The following is a 22,396-nucleotide window of genomic DNA, read 5'->3' as shown; positions in this document are numbered from 1 at the left end:
AGATTACGAAGCTTTGGCGAAAGATAGAGTATATATAGATATGCATTAGGTAACTTTTTTTACTTCCCAAATTCGCTGTAAGAGGATGCTTCTGGATATCTGGCTATTTCCCGATCTTGCGTTATAACCGCAAGCTGTAGGAGATGGAAAGAAAGCTTTCAAACAAAAGTTACTTTTAAATAAAAAAAAAAGGTTACTTTTAATTAGAACTATAATTTGGTAATGTTACCAAAATTTACCAATGTTACAGCAAGTTATGACACACGATCGATTAATAGCCGAATTTTATATAACGATCGGATTTTCAAGGATCAATTTCAGTCCGCTAGAGCGAATTTGGGCAACAAAGAAATTTCCTGCTACATGGCTATATATGCCCTGCATATCCCCAAAGTTTCGTAATTTTCTAAATTTGTGGATTGGCGATCGTCTTCCTTTGTCAGTTTGAATAAGTATTGCGTATGACGTCAAGTGACGCTACGCGGTGAACGATCGTCGTACCGAAAAGGTTAAAAAATCAAAGTGCACCACATACTCCGACCAACGCTAGTTGTCAAACTTCGTTTCGTCGAACCGGGTCCAAACAACGAGTTTTCGAGAAATCAGTTTAACCGGCGCGAATAATTGACTTTTCAGGGACATAACATGACACGAACAATCGCGTGTCCCCGTCGCTAAAGCTGGAAGCAGGAAATGGGTGGCCGACCACGTGCTTGTCGATTCACAAGATCGCGGAAGAAACGTGATTAATTTGCGAGATAGTCATTCTATTGCTTATTAATAGCGAAACGAGATCGTCCTGGTTATTGTTGTTTGAAAATGAGAATTGAACGGAGCCAGATACAAAGACCGGGTATTTCTCGATTGCCTTCGTCGATTGTGCTATCGTTTCCTCGTCGCGTAATTGATATCGCGAACGTGGAAGCCAAAATCTGTAGAAGTAAATCGTGAAATTGGGTTTAAATTGTTTCGAATGAATCGAGATATGGAGGTATTGTAGAGAATGTTGAGGAATTATCGGGATGTTGCGAGGACGCTTGCAGAATTATTAACGTATTTAAGAAAATAATCGAGTTTGCGCGTTTGAATATTTTTGTTATTCGATAAAATTTCCCAGATTCGTGTTACGTGCTATTCTTTTGTCCGGGAGTATAGAATGGCGTTGCATTTTGATAAAGAAGGTTTCATTATACGTATAGTTGCTTGAATTATTGCGCGTTAATTATGCCATTTTGAATCTCGATAGATTTTCAGAAAATGTAATTTAGGTATTTAATATTTTCTGATGCCATTTTCACGACCTGAATTATCACGTTCAGCACATTGTCACGCTGTATAGCGTTAAGTATGTATAACGCAATGCGTGTAAAAAATTGTATAAACAAGCAATCTAGGGGAATTGTTTCTCAATTGTTCTTAAAATTTTACGGAGCTTTTGCGATATTGGACGCTTTAATAATGGAAGAGTATACATCTAAGAGGATTTGCCTGGAAACGGTATAGCCCGATGTACGGTGAACCAACAAAGAATAGAAAAAAGTTTCAACGCCTTAAGAGGTGCTTTTAAGCCGCGTATAATTTTATTAATTTACAAGCGAATCGACTAAATAATTTTCTACGTTCCTTTTTCGTTTTCAAATTCTTCGCTTCTCTCTCTCTCTCTCCAAGTGATTAATTCGAGCATGTACATTTTGACTACTACGAAGTGATTATTTAAATACGTGCATTTTTTTAACGCTACAAAGATACGAAACAATTGATTTCTTTCTTTTTAAACATTCACTGAAAATAGAATTCGAAGAAGATAAGAGGCGGAACAATAATCATAGTCGCAATTTTTAGCAATTGGATACTTTAACTACGTTTAAACACACGGTATAACGATTCATACAGAAATTCATACATCATCGAACGTTACGTAATCGTTATAACAGAAATTCTATGATTTTGTTTTCTTGCAAAGAGAAATGCAAACGATAGAGCACCACGAGTAGAACCAAAAAATGAAAACTCGCGAGAATGAAAACTAGTACGTATTTACATACAAGCGCGAACAGCGTCGAATCGATCTAATCGCAATCGAATTTCGTCGCTGGCAGAATTTCAATAACGCCCTATGAGGTTGGCCTCAAAATACGAACCGGAGATTCCGCTTAATACGACACGATAAAATCTCGCCCGTTACTTCGCTTGCCTAAATAACAAATTTCCTTCGGTTTATAAAATGTTTTTCTCTCGATAACAAATTACAGTGGTTGTTGGTCTTAATGCTCGGCAGTGAAAAGACACACGCTCCGTGGCGAAGTCGCTCGCGCGAACAGCCGCGCAATCGCGCGGTTGCGTTGCACCGGTAAGTAAGAGAGTCGCGTCGACTCGGCTTGGAAAATAAATGTCGGGGCGTATGATTGTACGCGACTGTCAGTACTATAACTGTCTGTTAGTTATGTACCCACGACGATTCCACGGACGAGTTTAGACGGCCTCCGGAACCGCTTTTCTAAAATATGAAACGAAGCAAGGAACGAAGCGTTGTTCGAGGTGCAAAGGAATTTTCCCGAATGAGATTCGAATTCATCGAGCGAGGCGAATCTGCTCGAAACGAGAATCCACGAGGGACGAGTTTTCGCGACGCGAGATGGCGCTCTTTCAAATTGTTTTCCGTCCGAAACCGAATACGACATGTCACGGTGAACGTCGCGCGAATTCCTGACAGAGCTGCGGCGAAGGCGAGCTGAATCGATCCCTTAACGAGAGCTCCGGTTGTCCATGCAGAAATCAAAGTCACTTGGCACGGCGGGTTCAGAGGAATTTCATTTGCCAGATTCTAGCAACGCGACGAACCCTCTCGACCGACTAATTCGCGCGACGCTCTAGATACGGGCTAGAACTTTGTAACACGGACGAGCCACGTTTTACCTGCTCGCTATCGATTCTTGCCGTCGCGTCGTAACTGGCGTAACCGGTGTATCCAGCCAGGCGATACGGAAACGGATACGATCTACTTGATGAAATGCTTTCGTGCGATCCGTTCGACGATGTCAAGCTCCAGATTTTCCTTCCTTTTTCATATTTTTTCCACCCTTACGTTCCATGATAATTCAAAGCTATTTGGCTTTGTAAACCGGCGTTGTGTTTATCGGCAAACGTAACGATGCATATAATATACCTAATACTTATATACTTATTTATACCTCGTATAATTATATACTAATTTACCATATTATCAATTTATATACTAATTTGAACTCTGATACTCTTGTATACCTTGTCCATTGACGATTTTTGTAACTTTATCAATGACTTTAACAATTAATTTTAAAGGATGTTTCTTACATCTTCTACATTTGCATGATAAGGATCGACTTTTCTAGACAGAAATACCACCCTAAGACCAAATTGTGGCAACTAATCACGCAGGCATTATTTCAGAGATCGCTCTGCTGTCATCCGATTCTAATGAGAATGCTGAACGATAAGAACGAATCACACTGAATCTTATTTGGATAATGATCAATGTCTTTGTCATTTGAAATTCGTTTCTTCGCCGCTCTTTAAAATCTCGTTGTATAGGAATAACGAGAATCGCAAGAATTTCAGCAATGTGATTAAGAGGATCTAAAACCGTAAGTTTCCTTCTTCGACTTTCGAAAATTAATCGAGTAATCGTAGGACGATTGTGTTAAACATGCTTTACCGCAACTTCGCGTAACGTATGTTAAAAACGCTAGAAATCTTAGCCAATAGCGCACAACCAGGAAAAGGAGGTGGATTATAAAATTTAAGCATTCTCCTAGATCGAGGCGACAGTATTTAAGCAGGTCAAAATCGGTCGCCGGTCCCCAGCGACAGATTTGCTCGTATGGTTTACACGTGGCTGGCGCACTTGGTCGACATGTGCATATACCATATACCTTGCGAAGGGGAAGGAAGAATCGATCTCGCAGTGATATAGATAAATTAACGATGATACCGTATATCTTGACGCCGGTAATTCCCCGGACAATCGACGTAACAGCTTCTGAACCTGAGTGCACGTGTTCGTCACTCGTTATCCGGCACAGTTGCCCACGAAAATACACCAACATCATTAAGAAGCAGCGTAAGCAGAGAGTAAGCTAGTTTTGAGAATGTATAGGTGAGATTACAAGTAGATTCCTGTTTAAATTAGAATATAGATACGTATCATTTTTCTTGCATAAATCAATTTCTTGGATCATTCTACGTTTAAAAGTAAACCATTTATTTAGCGATGTTTAAAGATGTACGTGATCGATGGATCGTTTGTTATTTTGGTCTTAAATTCTTAGACATACATATAAATTTATACCATTCTAGATTTCTTTATCGAATAATTTATTTTCCTGATATTAAGCCACTTGATACGTCTATCTTATTTCATTCAGCCTCTGAAAACTGCTTCCTCAGATTTGGTAATGCTCTCACGATTAATAATACTATTATAGTAATATTATTTGTATGATTATAAAATAAGGTAATTACTAGTGTTGAACACCTTCCAATAGTAATATCAATTTACATGAGATTATGTAAAATCGTCGATTATGTAACTCGTTTATCGAGTTCATCCCGTGACGTGACTGTTCGATAGGATTAACATCTCGTGCTTACTTGTACTATATATCTTGATATATGTGCTTGTTCTTGACTATCCCGGAAACTTCTGCGAAATCCCCTACAAATTGCACAGAGATAAAAGTCTGTAGCGATACTTTGCTTATCCTAACGAATAAGTTAGAATTTAAAAATTAGGTATGACACGATAAATTCGCTCGATTATCCTTAATTTGTACTACTTTGTTGCTCTTTTATGAAACAACAGATCAAGGAGACAAAAGCAAAATACGCAATTTCCCTTAAGTAATAAACTCATCCACCATATTCATCGGTGGACGCAAACACCTTTCTCGAGATATTCCTTATCACAAATCACCATAACAGTTACAAGCACACGCTCAAGGAAAAATTACAAAAAATGATATACTTTTTTCATCGCGTGAATTATGATTTTCGAATACACTTGACTCGTTGAGTCAAGTAGCGTCCATGCAGTGTCAAGGCTTGGTTGCTCTGGCAGGCTGATAACACCGCGTTGGAACCATTAGCACTCAACGTTTTCAGAAAAAGAAAGTTTCAATAACACTGAACGACCAGGCGAGTTCAATTCCGCAATCAACGTGCTCCTCCGTCGAAATTATTCCAGCCGCGGGCGACGTCGAAATCGCATTCAACTCGAGTACATATTTCGTTAATTTTGTCGGGTTACGCTATTTATAGATCGTAACTTAATAAGCGTAAGAGTATTTCCTTTTTCTCGACTTATTTCGATTTTTGCTCCTGTATTCCATTAAAAAATCCCGATAACCGATAACAAATCTGTGCAAGATAAAAATTTCGTGCGTGATTTTGTACAGGAAAACATGAAAATGGTCCGCGATTGGAGGGTTAATACGCCAAAATCTTTATTTATTCTCCAGACGATTGCCGATCGTTTCCTAAATCGGCTCTATCGAAGGTCTCATTATTTATGCGATTATTATTACGCCACGCGAATACTGGCGGTGGTTAGGTGCCGAGAGTGATGTGTAGCCCTGCGTGTTCGACATGGGAGCCGATAGGGCGGGTCTGAAAATTCCGAGGACGTGCTAGGAACGTCGTCCCTCTCGGAGCAATTGTCCAGTTCCCTGTTAGAACTTGACACACCGCTCACGTATAATCTTCCCAGGTTAGCCGATTCCTCGTCAGTGGAAATTGCGAATACACGCACAAAACGCGCGTGCAAATACTCGATCCATAGACGCATCGGCACGTATTTGCTGGGCGTTTTGTAGTACCGTTTCTCCGCATTGCGCCTCGACATCCGACATAATTGCTAGCGTCGGCGGAGAGTAGACCATTGGCTGGAATTAATACCGATTCACGGCAGTCGCATTCGTACGAACAAATGAACGAACGAACGAACAGACGTGCCGCGGCTAGGACCAATAGTTTGTTGAATCAGCGAGCTTCCCTCGCGGCGTTTAAGAGCGCCTAGCATTAAGCCGTAACCGCTTGATATAACTAGTGATCAGCGAATGCTAATAACTATGCTATAGACGACGTAGATAGGGATAATCGGAGGAGCAACTAAGATGATTACTGCTTATTGTTGTATTACGAGATAACTCCTAATGAATCGCCATTACGCGACAAATACGCAATGATCGTATCGTATGCTTAGTGTCGAATCTATGTTCAGCTTGTTGAAACGGATGAATTTATGGAGTGATGTTGGCCCAGAATACGTATACAAAACGTCTTGGAAAGTGACGATCAGTTTGTTTCGTAAAAGGAAAAGAAAGTTAAAGGAACGACGATCTAACCGAAAACTGTTGCATCGTTCTGTCTTATTTCCTTGTGCTGTTTTTAATGAATTTCAACAATTGATTTATCGTAAGAGACAGTGATTTTTATTATTCGTAATTTATCCTATGTATATCGATTCCCTTTAATCCCTTTAATCCCTTTAATCCTTTAGTCCGTCGTAATATAAACAATATCTTATAATACCGTAATATAATAATACAAAACCTTAATACGCTGTTAGACTCAAATAGAGCAACACTCATCGGGTTGATTTTAAAGCTTACCTATCCTTTCTTTCAAAGAAAGGAAGATTAATCCCGTACGCTTTGTTATTGTCCGTCGTAAGTTCTTTTTATCTCAAACTAATGAAATGACATCATTAGTTTGCACTACCTCTAAAACTGCCGTTGACAATGTAATATATTATCCCTTGCTTTCCTCTTATCATATATCTCAAGAGCAATCAATAGTTGTAGAGGATCAATCGTAAATTAAAAAGGTGGATATGTATTTAAAAAGAACGGCAATGAAATTAGAACAGTTTGTTCTTCGTTTAAAACTGTAATCGAAAGTTGCGAAGCTTGATTCGATTAAAATCAAATTCAAATAACGAATTTGAATAATTAAAACCTTTTTTATTGTCATTTTTTTCAGAAGAATGCTTCATTTTACTTGGCGATCGTATCGAACCATTTGGAAAATTGAGTCGATGGAAATTTTTTCGATATGTATCACGAGAACGGAGTGGCAAAGATTTATGGACAGCAAATGTCTAGAGGGGAAATGGGAGATGAAGTGGTTGCAAAGACTTTGAAATAGATATATTGTTATATTTTTCCAAAGTAGTAGATCGCTCCAAAACATAATCGTTTCTTATACGAACCAAGAAGTGTTTTAAAAACACATCGCTTAGGTACGTATTTTCATTTAATATACTAAGAAAGTTCTGGCGTACAAAATAGTTTAATCGTTTTAGCTTTCATCGCAAAGCCAAGTCTAGCTTCTAGGTTATCAGGCTGAAATGAATAAATACATACGTGCCTTCGCACATTATATATTCTACCGTCTTATATTCTACCGAATATAATCAGACCAATCAATGATACAATTCGAACGATAGCGGAAGAAAATGCCAAAACGTACCTATTCTCCGTACGTACCTAAACTTAAGTTTATGGTAATTTAAAAATAATAAAAATCCAAGATACTACCTTTTCTCATAGTTCCCGCTGTAATACAAAGCATTACATCTTCTTTATTATTTAATTAAAAAACATCTCGACATTAGTTCGCTAACTTTACCTCGATGTCTAAATATTAATTAAGAATAGTCGTTTAAAAGTTTATCATTTCTACCTTGCCGTAAGAAAAGTTGTTCAAATTCTTCGTTTACATACTTTCCCTTCAATAATTTCAATTTACGTGTACAATTTACACGTTTAATCGACGAATAAGTTGAACCGTTTGATCGTAAGTTTCGAATCAATTTTATTTTCTTTATGTTCGAAGAAACTCATTTCGATTACTATGTATATAACCACACGGTAGGCGATATAATGTAGAAAACGTTAAGTAACATGCGAAACTATATAAAATATGCAAAGTGGATAATTCTTGTAGTAAATTTATAGCAAAACGAGTTCACATACCGTGTAAGATCTCTTACGCTTCTTTTGTATCTCTTTGGTTCTCTTCGTAAAAATACGAAACTGACGATACGTAATAAGAATCTGCAGTATAGTCATCAGTTACGTGTAATCGCGTTGTTCGTCGCTATTTTCCTTATCTACAAATTTATATTAGATGTTCGGCGCATGAAAGCTGTTCGTAATCGGCGAACTTCGAAACTCGCGTCGGCAATACTCTTGCATGACATAGCCGGTTCAAAGACTTTTCGGCCGCGGTCGCGGATCAAAGTAGCGCGCCAAGTGAACTTTCAAAGGCTTATGAAATTCCAGCAGTCGCTTTTATACGCGAATCGTTGCGCGGTTGCGGATGGTAACGAGCGAATCCGTAAGTTTTTTTCTTTCTAATTAACGACACGGAAAACGTGGTCGCACGGCCTTTTCAGTCGCGAACCATTTTCCCGCTGAAGCCGTGTGCAATCTCGCAACTGAGCGTTGAAGGAAACAAAGAAAAACCAAGAATTTTACGTTTGTAAGGGAGGAAAAAACGCGATACCAGTCGATCGACAAATTGATCAATAGTCAGCGACTATTCTCTAGCGGTGACGATGTCTGTTCGTTTCGTAAAAAGAGTAACAACTGTTTGAGCTGTCGAGGATCGAGGTACGCGTATTTCAAATATCTGATAGATACACGAGTTAATAAAAATGGTACGTTAACTTCGAACAAGGGCCTAAAGCACATTTGTAATTGTAAGTTTTGCGAAAAAGGTTGGGAAAAATTTTTAAGTCACATTATATTCGATAAACCGAATGCGCTTAACGAACGACTATAAAACCATACTCTACTGCTAACTCGATTTTGTCCAAAATGTGTTATACAATTGCTGAATTTAAGCGCTCGAATTAAGAAATAGATACAGAATGTCGTTAAATCAATTATATAAAGTCGATGGTGATGATCCAACGAAATATTCAGACAGAGTACAGCTTCCGTTTTAATCAAAACGTAGAGGATTTTGCATGTTAGTCTGTTAATTATCCACGCAATTCGAGGATTTGATTCGCAACTGTTTTGCATTTCTTCCAGCTACCTAGTTTACATATGTCGCGATACAGGTTTGATGAAGCGAAGGCTTAAAATTCCAGCAGGCCCGTCATACCGGATACGGAATAACAAGCGTATCTCGTAACAGCCAATTCCCTTGACAGCAGAGCTCAAGAAAGCAGACGGAAACTAACGCGTTACCTGCAAGACAGTTCGTAACTCTGTGGAACTCGTTGAAACTCGTAATATCTTTGCTACTTCTCCACTGACAACGAAGAGAACAGATTGGAGATGTATAGAAAGAGAACGGAGCTATCTTCCACCGGCTGCTTTCGTTCCTATACATCTTCCTAGTTGACGTCATTGTCGACGTCCTGAACTCGGCATAGCCGTGCCGATGGTCGCTGTTAGTCAACGAAATCCTTTGATCCTTTACCTTCTACCGTTTCTCTTTCGAACAGCGTACACGCGAACACCCGAAATGCTCCGTCACTTTTATCTCATCGATTTTGATTTCATTAACCTCTAATATCGCGAACATCGAGACACAGATTTCTGTTGCTAAACTTATCGATCAACGGAGCCAGAGCAGCGTGCGAATCTTATCAAGGATCGAGAGACTCTAAAGGAATTTTGGCACGCCACAGGGAAAAGCAGCTGATTCGGATTGAGTTTCGATGGATGGAAATGCGTGGAAAGAGACAGAGAAAAGAGGAACTAATATGCTTGTATAATCGGCGGCCGGCTGGTTTAAAATTTATCACTTTTGGCTGGAGGCCGTGCTCGTAAAATACATCTGGCCTTAACGGGATATCGATGAAAGCGATCGGCGTGTGTTTTCGTGAACGGTGGGCGACCACCTCGTATAAACCAGTCCCTCCCCCTCCTGCGATGTGTAATAAAGTGGATCAATTAAGGCGGGCAACGATGGAAATTTAGATGTTAATTAACCCACGGTCTAGAATATGGATGGTGTTTGAATGTAGCGATGGATTAATTTCGCCGAAACGTTTACCCCCGCTTAAGCGGAAAAGCAAGAATTGTTGGCGAAGCTGTGCCACTAATTAGATGAAAAAATATTGCGCGTAACCGCTGCTTTCGTCGTAGAAAATGCATTTCGGTTCTTGTTGATAAATATAACGTAGAATTAAATGATACGGTCTCGCTTTAATATCTTTTAATTGATATTAAAAAGTCCAGCAGGCTTTTGTTTCTGTTTGTTTTAACATTGTGCCGTTTACATGTAACCTAAATGAAGGTAAAATTAAACAGTTCGGTAATTGCTAACAATATGCGTTGTAACATTTACTGACATCTGACATCTTCGTACACGTACAAACGATTTGACGATGGTCGTGTCAATAATTAGACGAGTTTGTACCATTAAAGCTATTTAATCGCTGCAATAATTCACGACTCAGACAGGAATATCTATGTTTGTTCAAGCGATATAAACATTCCGTTGTCAATGTGTAAAGCAACGCGTTAGTTATTCAGAATGCAGCGTACAATTAAATTGATACTCGTATCAAGTACGTTAACAATCATCGTTAAATATTTATCTAACTCCGATCCCACTTTATGAATTCACTTCCACGTTATAGTAAAGAACGCGGTAATAATTTATTTTTTACAAAATACCAAAGCAATAAATTGAAAAACTAGCATTTGCAACATCATCGCTTTTTTCTGTGGCTTCTGAACGGTTCGATTATCAGCAAACCATATTTCATTCGTAGGCAGTTCGCCGTTCACAATTTCCTGAAAAGTACTTTACCTTTCTTAATGGTGTGTACATACACGTACATACATACGTGTATGTAATAATAATGGTGCTCGTGCGTCGTTATACTGGAGGCCCGTCGAACGAAAGATGCGGCTGAATTTGTACCCCACGTCGTCTAATTTAACTCCATTTAGTCTGTCGATCATTCGAGAAATGTATATTAGCAGGCTGTGAAGCGTGTCGTTTCAGCAACGGCGACTAAACGATCTTCGATGGTATGCAGTTCCAAGCGTCATAAAAATTAAACCAGGCTTTCCATCGAAGTCCTCGAATTATTCATAACCTACCGAACAAAGCTATTTCTACAAATGAAATATTCACGGGGACTATACAGGATTCTCAGTGAAATCCAACTACCAATGGTACCTACTCAGGCTTCGGTAACGTTACGAAGTAACGGTAATATCCTTGCGTACGGACAGTCGTTGGTCAAAAAATAAATCTCCAAATATTGGGTTCGTTGGGGAAAGAAAGCAGTCACCTGAGCCGCGGACAATCAACTATCGACAATGGTCCAGGCGATGGCGAATTTCGCGGCCTACGGCACAAACGCGACGTTCCAACGTTACTAACCATCGATTGTTCGTATCCCGAGCGAGAGAAGTAACGAACAAACGTGGAAGAGACGCACAGCGAGAAATACAGAGAATGGGAAATTAACGAAGCTGGAAAAGAGGGAGACGGATCGGGTCGGCTCGACTCGGGTAATCGCGGGGCGAGTGTCAGAGTGGGAACGAGGGTTGAAACGAAAGGGCTAGGCTATCTCGGCTAGATGCCGCATTTCCATGACGGCGTCGATGAGCCGAGAACGATCGCGGCTATTCCATTTTCCATTCGAGTGGATCCGCTCGCTTAATCGATAGTTACAGCGCAGACACGCCCGGCGCTAGCTGCGATAACTCGGTCAGCGTAAGCAGGAGACTCGACCAGGTCAGCGAGCCAGATGCAAACTCATTTCGCGACGTTATCGACGGTCGGCCAGACGCGATACCGGTTATCGCTACCGTTTCGTGGGATTTAATGGGACACGCGGAAAGGTCGAGCGGAACCGGAGGAATCGCGCGAGTCCTGCACCCCGAAATTATAAAAGGCTGCGTGCTGTCTTTGCCTTTCTGTTATCTCGCGAGTAAAACCTCCGAAACGAACGCGTAGAATTCGATTTTAAGATTAACGGTGATATGCTCGCGACGATCTCGAGAATCGGTAGGATCACGCTGATCCGTGGTCGAGTACAGTAATTAAAGGATCAACCGTACCAGCAGTAGGTATCAGATCCGCGTCGTGCTCGCGGCATTATCGTTCGTCCCACTTCCGCTTCGTTACACTTCCAACGGATCGAACCCCGTAGCATTTGTCAACCATATGAATAGCAACGCGTAAATAATTTATGAAGTCGAACAATTGACGTATATTACGGATGATTCGATGTGTCATGCTCTAAGGACGGACTCGTTAGGTGGTCGACGAGGATCAACCAGGGACAGATGGAATTTCTTTCGCATGAATTTCATAAATGCATACATATACGAATAGTTGCGACGACCATCGCGATGAAAGCATTTGGAACGTTTTCGAGTTTTCAGAAATTGGTTAAACTTTGACAATTAAATAGGACATAAATTATATGACGATCGAACGCAGAGCAAAAATAAGTCGCTTAATATTTGTTTCACGCTGTTCTAGAGAAACGGAGACATTATTTTATGGATGAAACAGCATAAATAGCGAAAGTTGTTTGCGTTGATATTTTTATCGTTCGATCGAGAACCATACCGTTTAAAGATAGAGATGGCAAAATATTTAAAAGATTGGATTAAAACAATCGAAAGATTGGATTTCAGAAACAATGTCGATTTGAAATTATTCGAGAAAATTAGAGATTATCTCTTAACGCATACGTAGAGTGTAAATTTAACTAGCTCTACGTACAGTAGCGGTAGTGAAATTTATCGAGCTAATTTCGGCTAAATAGCCATTTCACTAACTCGCAACGCACAAAAATCAATGTTGCTACGATTAAACTCGGCCGATTAAACCCCTGTTTTCAACGTGAATTTTTAATTCGTCGGTACAGGATTAATCGCCAAACTTAAAAATCATTTGATCCAATTCAAGAAAAATAATATTTCGCATAAAAATATATATTACGTTTATCGATAACTTTTAACTTGCGGAAGATGTATACAATACAGAATAGAGAATTGCTGGATGGAACGACATATTAAACCAATGGCCACGATTAGCGACCGGTTCACTGTAATAAACGAAAGCGAATAGTTTTCAAATAGCAACAAAACGACAAGATGAGTAGATTGATAACGAGAAATGAACTGAAAACGATCGAGCTTGGTACGTTCGATTGTATAACCGGTCAACTTACTAAAGTTATTGTAACCATCTATATATTTAATACCTGTCGACGTATATTCGCATATTTTCGCAACGATGCTTTCTCGCATCTGCCATTTATAAATTTTGCTCGTGCATTGTACATTGAACACCGAACACAACGAATAATGAAATCGTGCACGTAGCATTTTAAAATTCGATAACTGTAAAGCAAAATAAAGGTCGTGAATTTTAATTATCGAATTGAAAATTAATAGTGGTAAATATTGGAATTTCTTACCAACGAATAACATAATGCGATGCGATATAATAGGATACAAGATATTATTCCCAATTATAATTACGATAAATAAATCAAAATGTAAACGAAATTCTTCGCGTATCCTCGTGTTGGAAGTTCTTATTCTTATAATAGGAATATGATGCTTTCAGAATGAAAATTTTTAAGGGTTAGAATGACTGTAATTTTATGAAAATTCATCGTAGTAAATGTAAAATCCGCTGCTCGTTCTAATTTACAGCTCAATCAAGTTCGATCTGTTAAAAAGAAACGGAAAAATTGATTATCAATTAACATAATGGATGCAAATTGATCGTTGTTTCCACTCGTAGAAAATATCGTGAGTTTCGCTAACGTGAATGGACGTGGTCTTTATTTACGATTGGGCATCGGTTGATAATCGTTTAAATGGCGATTAAACGAAAACTCGTCGCCGGGGTTGTACGCGAATAAATTGAACGAGGGCGCGGCCGCACGCGGACGCATTCATTCGCGACCAAATTACATGCTCGTTCGCCGAATAATCGATGTTTCTAGTTGTCCATGACATCGTTAAAACGACACGTTTTGCTGATGCTCCGACGGAGAAATAATTGGCGCGCGAGAACGGTCCACGTTCAGCCGTATGAATTTATGAACAACCTAGCGGAGCGTTACAATGGCGCGCGGTTATTCTTACGCGCAGTCGCGATGTATTTTCGCAGCCAATTAAAATTATATCGCAGTAACAAGTCACATGTAACTGTCCGGTAAAATGAGATCGCTCCCCGGCCTCCCAGGTGACGACGGTAATGAAGGAAAATTTATTGAGATGAACGAGCGCGAACGTTGGCGGGAACATCGCGACAATCCCGCGTATCGCGTGCTTCCAGCTTGATAACCAGTATCCTTTTAACAGTTATCTATCGCGAAGTTTCTCGAACACGATGGAGCCACGACGATATCAAGCCTTAATTCTTCTTCGTTCTTTCTTCGTTCGCCTTTTTCTTCTCGCGCGAAATACGATTATCGACGGCCAAGAGGAAATTTATGTACGACGATGGATTATTACCGCGGTTTTCAGCCGGTGTATCGTACAAATTTTGGAAACGTCGAATATCCGACGATTTAATTAGATGCGCCGATCTCTTTTCCTTTAAATCGTCGAATGGAAATAAAAATAATCGTCCGATGTGAATACCCTGTCTTGAAAGACTATACGTTCGTTCGTATCCTCTCGCAAAACTATCCATAAGTCCACGAAATTCGTTCGACGAACACGCGCCACTAAAACAAATCGTGTGTCTACGCCTGCTAATTAAAGCCATTAAAAAGGGCATCGTCGCTATAAATAATATCGAGTCGAAAGGTCTATATATAAAACGATAGAACGATTCGCTGCAAACATTTGCCTACGATTTGTTACGCTGCAACCCGTTTATCGTAAAACATCGCGGCTGTTTTGGATTTCAATCGTAACCGCCTGCAGCCTGCAACGAAACGTTGTTCGTGAATTAATACGATTTTCCCTGTCGTGGCCGTCAACATTGGCCGACAACGTTCACCAGTAACCATAGTCGTACCTGCACCTGCATCCGTACCTACCCAGTGCTCGTATCCATATCCGTGCCAGCACCCATACCAACTTCCACAATCGCCTCCGCATCCGCCAACCTATCACGAAGCGACGCGATTACTTTTCAGTTTCAATCGCGACCACCCGAGGCTTGTTTTCATATCGATCGCTACCGATGCAGCCTTCGAACGCGTCCAGCAATATCGTCGTTACACTTTGACGCTTATGTTTGGCGTTACGACATCACTATGGTAACTCGATGTACCGTTCGACGTTATGTATTTGCTTTTGCTTCGCTGAACGTATTCGAGTTCTATTCGCGAAACCTACGGATTTCCTGCGGTGCAGCCGGTTAATCGGCGAGAAACCTGCGGTACGTTATTTTGCAGTCAGTTACTCGAATGATCGATTAGGAAATCGTTAACATATGTAAGCGTACGCGTATGTGAAACAGTGTAGGTTCTAAGGTGGTTTGTCGCTCGAAAATTGTTAAAAATGTGTCGTCTAAACGAAAGGAAATAAGAATAAAGCAAAGTATTCCGTCGCTTTGCACGGATCGCTAATTAATGCCGATTAACTTTGTGTTTAGCAATATTATACGATGTGAATTAGAATGAGAGAATTCTCTTACTTCAGAGTGGTTTTTCTTGCGCTATTTTGAATACGCTATCTTGAAGTAAAATATCGTATCGCTTAATATTTGACATAATATTTTACTCTGTGTATCGTCTTTCTTAATTTTATCACACGAAAAATTCGAAAATGCCTCATAAATCGAAGATACAAAAAGTTGTCTCGAAATGTAATTTAAATTCTCGAAATTCTCGAGTCATGGGACACGTACTTTCGCAAATTCAACCCGATTCACGTTTCAGATTCTCGCACATCTCCATCTACCTGATATCTTACGTCAGTTATCAGAAGAAATCAGTAGAAAGAAAAATTTAAAGAATATTTAACTTATAAATAACTGTAACAATATATATTATAAGGCTAAACGTGCTGATTATATAAATCGATATAACAAACTATTTTATCGAACCTTTCGCCAAATAAATTTAGTGATTTAATATATTACGCGCGTGAACACATAGTAATTAATAATTAATAGGTAGAATAGAAAATTTCGCATCGTATTTCCAATAAATTCGTAACAATAAAATAATAAGAAATAATAACGGTTCGTCTATCGTTTTAAAACGCCATTTGTTCTGCCAGTCTCTCGTTTACATGATCGAGTTATACTCTGAGCGACCATACTCTTCGAGAAAGATTTCCATAAAAATCCGCACGATCTGGTCAATACCCTTCCAATCCATAGGATCTGAGACACGGTAATCATGTGAATTTGTATGCGAGCCGAGGTACATGTGGATGCAAAATGTAAAGATTCGAAAGATTCTTTATGTTGGATCTACTGTATAAAAATCTCGTTTGTACGCAATGACATTCCAGAAGCAGAAGAAAGAAGAGAAAACGACATTGACGCGAAAAAGGTAAAGGAAGATCGAAAAGATGCCAATTGATTTATACGGTCTTGTGTATAGTCCGCCATGTCGGTCAGTTCTACTACTGGCAAAAGCGATTGGAGTCCACTTGAACTTGAAAACGGTTTCCCCCATGGACGGAGAACATATGAAGCCTGATTTCCTAAAGGTCCGTTTGATTTTGTAATCGTATAATGGTAGAATATTTTTGAGAAAGATTTCTCGCGAAAAATATTCAAAATTGATGATTTACAATAACGAAAACGTGTTTTTAGTTGATATAAAAGCTATAACATGTAACGTAAATAATAGTTATGTTCAAAGCGCTGCATCTATTTAAAACAAATAGAAGAAATTAAAAATGTCTTACGGTTTCTGTCATAAAATTATATTAAATACGTAGCATTAATAATATACGCGACTAAATCATGGTCGACACCTAAATACGAATAATAGTAAGCTGATTTTATTTAATCGAAGAGTCGTCTATATAATGTTACGTACTTCGATAAGATTTACATTCCCATCGCACGATGGTATCTTATCAATGAAACAAACACGTTTGTTTTAATAATTCATGGCTTTCTTACTCACCGCGTATTTACATAATTATTACGCTTTTTAGCTAAATCCTCAGCACGTGATACCGACGATGGACGATAACGGATTCATTCTGTGCGAAAGGTATGCAACGATTGTTTATCATTTGCGTAAATTCGTTGATAATGTCGTGCTTCCAGTCGACCAATTATGGGATATTTGGCGAGCAAGTATGCCAAAAATGACTCTTTGTATCCAAAAGATCCGAAAAAGAGAGGCATAGTGGACCAAATGCTATATTTTGACGTTGGCTCGCTTCACGAGAACATGATTAAGTGCTACGTACGTATGCTGTCTAATATTTTTATTGCCCTAATTATTTGTATCACACGTATTACATCATGAAATATTAGTATCCAGTAGCGTTACATGGAGCACACTCCCTAAACGAAGAAGATGTACAAGCCGTAGAAAAATCATGCGAATTATTAAACACGTATCTGGAAAATAAGGAGTTCGTTGCCGGTGATACTCTTACCATCGCTGATTTTGCCATCCATACGACTATTTGCATTTTATTGGTAAGTGTGTAGGTATTCGAAAAAGTATTACCTAGTCGAGTAATCGATTTGCGTAATCAAAAATAGAATCAGATATACGTATGGTACGTAAAATGAAATTTGATATTTAAGCAACTTGCAAAAGAAAATGTTGACACGACCTCTTACCGACTGCTTTCTGGAGCAATAGCGAATTTCTACGTTGTACAAAATGTACAAGTAACGAGTAAAGCAAAGAAAAAAAATGTCTCAACAAAAGAGACTGGCAGGGTTGAAAGTGACTCTTTGACATCAAACGGTTCGTTTCACGTTAATTGACGTTGAAGTTAGGATAAAAAGCAGCAAAAAAAGAAACATAATGCACTCTGTCACACGAGCTTTGATCGTTTAACAATACATCGAACTTTATCTTGATTCCCATTAAGCCGCTATAACAGAAAGTAGGTTATTCCGAAATTACGCTGAATTACAAATCTCTTTGTAATTTATAACTTAGCGACGATTATAGGAAACGAAATATCATATAAATAATTTGAAAGGAATAGCTTTGCTAATTACATTTTAATACTCGACGAAAAAGTATGCTTCTACGTGTAATGTAACTTTCAATTCCGTTAAACGATATTACGTGCCAATAATGTTTTCATTCTACAGAGTAGCGATTCTGTTTCAGTTAATAAATTCCGTCTGTTTTCATTTTCTTGCTCCGTCTAACTAGTCTGTAAAAAATATCGTAACTATCATTTTACGGAACATTATTCCCGCTCGCTTTTAAACATCTGCTCGTAGAAATGGAAGTAGAAATGCGTTATATCGTAAACGTAGCTGGAACCGTACTAACAGTATACGGTCGATGTTATAAAAGGGTTGAAAGATGAAATATCATCAACAGGGTATAATATATTTTGTTGACAGTGCTTCGACTTCGATATTGGTCGATACGACAATGTGGCTGCCTGGTACAATCGTTGCAAGCAACTCCTGGATAAATTCGGTTTCGAGGATGTACACGCCCCTGGGACAAAAATGTTTACCGAATTGTATCAGGCGAATTTAGGAAAATCTAGTTAACTCCGAGGTTGTAGAATAGGATGATAGAACCGTGAACTCGATGCTCGTATACCGATGATCGAGATTAGACATGAAACCTGTTCCATCGTTTCGTAAATCATCGTTTCGTTTAACGAGAACCTTGTCTCGTTAAGAATAATTTTCATCAAAAAAGGTGTTAAAATCGTCGATTATTTATTATAGCTTAAATCGAGAGACAAATATAATTAAATAACGAGTACATAAATAAAACACAACGGTTATTCTCTAATCTTCCCTTTCTTGTTATAACTTAATAAGCTATTAGAATTATAAACAAACTTGTTCGCACCATACCAATTATTTTATATCTATCAACTATTGTAAATACGTACAATAACAATAATTAAGATATATTATCGATAAATCAAACGCTACAGTTTCACGATACCTATATCGTACGACGTAGCCAACGTTTCACGTGGTTGCCTTATATCATCTTTGACGCGCAACATCCATTAGTTATCGATTATCTTGTAACATATTACTCGCGTGCCTATCGTAACCTTTTCGAAATTTATTTATCTACTTGTCTCCAGCCTGATTTCAACGAACTATACTCCATCGAATTAGCACGTGTAGTTAGAACTACGACTCGTCTTCGACAATCCGAAAATCCACATGAAATCAAGACTCGCCTTCCGCGATTAGACAAACATTTCTGCTAACGTTTGTGGTATCGATCTTTCGATGACGACACGATATTTGCACGTCATTTATAAAGACACTCGCGGCGACTAACTCGGTTAGATAGTTTGTAATTATCGTCATGAGCTCTCGAAATGTACATAGTTAGATTTGCCTTGCGCGTTCTGGTACTTCTGCCTTTCCCAATACCTTTATATCTATTCCGATTATTTGTCGCAAATCAACCGACTGAAGTTTCCAGTACGGCAGCTAGAGAGTTTCGGTTCATTTCAACGGCTTTCGTTTCGTAGTAGAATCCGTTTATCGATCACGTCCAAATATTGTTTTCGGTGAAACACACGGTTCGATTAGGTAGACACTCGACGCGAAATTTAATCGACTCGTAGTGAAGGATCACTCGTCCTATGAAACGTGCATCTACGCTACTGATTGGAACCGAACTGAATTCGCGAGTAAAGTTTACCGAATAAGCTGAATATTCATTTTAGAAAAACTTAATTCCTTTCCTTTAAGATCATTTGTACAAATACATATATCGAATATATAAACAACAAATTAAACGTATGCAGCAGTAATATGATAAGGAAAAATAACTGATACAACGAGCCTATTTTTATTTACCGTTGAAAAACGTCGAATAATCGCTATGACTTTGTGTTTTTTTTATCCAAGATTTACATACATCAACCTTGAAGCTCGCGAGTGATTTGTTGATCGATGGTTTAGTCACCAGCGATTAGAAGTGACGCTGACAGTGAGAATGCGCTTTTTTCCTTTTCTTTCTTTTCGAGGAATATTAACCAATGAATAATATCTTCGAATATTTTTCAGAATTTCCGCGACATAATGTATTAATTTTTGAAGGATTAAGCGAACAGAGGGAACGTCGATGAATCGATCAGGAAAAATAAAAACCAAATTATCCGAATCCCTTGAAAATCAAAGAGAGATTCTATTGTCGTCTATTTTTTCCGTCTCTCTTTTTTCCCATCCACTGATTGTTTCGTCCTCGTTCGACTTCCGTGCGCGATGTTTTTCACAGAGGCATGCGTTCGCCGGTCGTGCGTGAGACTACGTGCCAAGAATTACGCAACACGGACAATAATTTTGCCGGACGATACAACCATGATGCGGCAGAAACTGCGGAATCCTGAACCGAGTATGCCGGCTGAAAAACCCGTTGCGCTTCCGTTCCCGGAATTCCTGTTCGACGGTCCACGGCATTCTCCTGTTCCTGAATTTAATTAACTCACGGTCCATTTCGCGAATGCGGCCGCGCGGATCGCCCTCGAGGAATCATTGAAGGGAAGATAATGTTTTTACCGGCGAAATTGAGAACGTCTCGGAAGAAACTTCCGCCGCGCGCCGGACAGAAAATGAACCGCCTCCCAACGCGGTTCTGCTCTCCTCGGATACGACTTTCTCCGCGCTTTTTCATCCGTCGTCGTTATTATCTCAGATTTTTAATTTGATCGATAGATCGATTGGCAAAGTTTCTCGCAACGGGCGGACGTTTCTTTCTTGTATGCTTTTCGTCGATGGTTTAGAACGCTACTCAAGGATCGTATAAGTGTATATATAAGTACAAGTGTATACGTATATAAGTATATCGCCTATACATTAGCATAGATACTACAGGACGAATTAAAAATTATAGAAAAATAATTGAACGTTGCACCGTGTATATAACGTATAAATATACACGTACGGTTTCCACAATTTTCATCGAAAGGTAGCTCTATTCTGCAAAATTGTATTCTTTTCGATTTGTTTTATTTACGACGAATAACAACTTGCTCGATATTTCGTTCATACGGTGTTATTTAATGCGAAAATATTGCTGCACGTAACATAGTCGTGTTATATAGGAAAAGTTCGCAAAGTATTTTAATAACGATTCATTCTTGCTTTCGAAAGGGAAGCAAATATTTAAGAAATTACAAATGCATAGTTGCTCAACTTAATTTCACTCTATTAAGTGAAAAATCGAGTTTTCATTATTTCCTTGACAACGTTAAAGTCTGCCTTCGTATTTAATTTAATCATACTGTTGCGTAACAAGCGAATAATGAAATAATAACTGTGAAAGAATTAATGTTAATTGACAAAGAAAACTTTCGTTTATTAAATAGCATAGTTTATTAAATGACAATACCTAAAATGAAATTAATTCTCAATTCTAAAAGGACGTTCGATGTCGTAATACCGTGAATCATCGGATAATAGTCGATTCATCTTCCCAATAATTAAATGATTTCTAAATGGGTCTTGCACCACATAGTGCAATATACTTAAATTCGTGATAGTTTTTACTGGTTCGATGAAAAAAATACTAAAACTACTAAATAATTTCAATGTCAAATACCATATACCGGCATCGCTCGCTTTTTTAAAAGCGGAACAGATTTCGTTCTGGAAACCTATTAACCGAGGACCGTACTACAATGGAAAAGCAGTGACGCTACGATACAATTCAACGTCGTAATTACAAATTTCTATTAAATATTTTCAACGATACAGAATATTCAGAAGCAAATTGAAACATTTTTATGCATCTCGTACGAAAGAGGAAAGCATTTGATTAAATATATTTATACAAGTAAATTAACTTGCGGAAGTTATAGATAGTAAAGTCACTTTTGCCCTATACATAAAGCAAAGTCGACGATTGCGATAAATTATTTTTAGTTCCAAATATCTGAAAGTATCTGCATTTTTTAATCGCTTTTAATATCGTTTCAACGTCGAAAATCACTGTAAACGTTGTACAGTCGCCCGTTTATATCCGAATTGTTAACTAAAAATTTGATAATTTAATCGGTCAATTTCGCTCGATCGTTCAATATCGAATACAGCGTATTCAATTTATCGTCGCGATATCGTTTGAAACAGGCTTGAAATTGCGCACGAAGCTTGCGAATCTTTCGGAGCAAATTTTCCATACGGCTCGATCTACATGAGCGAATTCAATTCTGCCGCGCTATTCGTAATTAATCCGCGTCTTCCAAAAGAGCGTTCCGCATTCCCGGTATGGCCGTAACCACAAATGATTAGAGCTACATTTCCG

The 22,396-nt window shown here is 38.7% G+C and overlaps 1 protein-coding gene across 7 annotated transcripts in view; it reads left to right on the top strand.

The window, feature by feature from the left end:
- Window positions 1–18,914, top strand: part of LOC100645775 (glutathione S-transferase 1-1) — a 97,460-nt gene extending 78,546 nt beyond the window's left edge. Inside the window, exons 1-7 of one of the 7 annotated variants that reach the window (XM_020867052.2) lie at window positions 14,375–15,378; window positions 16,224–16,339; window positions 16,461–16,661; window positions 17,118–17,176; window positions 17,233–17,374; window positions 17,446–17,613; window positions 18,508–18,914. In XM_020867052.2, the coding sequence (XP_020722711.1) occupies window positions 16,521–16,661; window positions 17,118–17,176; window positions 17,233–17,374; window positions 17,446–17,613; window positions 18,508–18,663 (666 nt within the window). In that variant the 5' untranslated portion in view covers window positions 14,375–15,378; window positions 16,224–16,339; window positions 16,461–16,520 and the 3' untranslated portion in view covers window positions 18,664–18,914. Of the gene's footprint in view, window positions 1–7,017; window positions 7,277–14,374; window positions 15,379–16,223; window positions 16,389–16,460; window positions 16,662–17,117; window positions 17,177–17,232; window positions 17,375–17,445; window positions 17,614–18,507 lie in introns of those variants that run through there. The other 6 variants (XM_012316629.3, XM_012316628.3, XM_048412777.1 and 3 more) reach the window with 6 other exon arrangements.
- Window positions 18,915–22,396: the final 3,482 nt, after the last annotated feature.

This window comes from Bombus terrestris, chromosome 15, assembly GCF_910591885.1.
Source record: "Bombus terrestris chromosome 15, iyBomTerr1.2, whole genome shotgun sequence".
NCBI classification, from domain to species: domain Eukaryota; kingdom Metazoa; phylum Arthropoda; class Insecta; order Hymenoptera; family Apidae; genus Bombus; species Bombus terrestris.
This window is presented reverse-complemented; position numbering and strand designations above follow the sequence as displayed.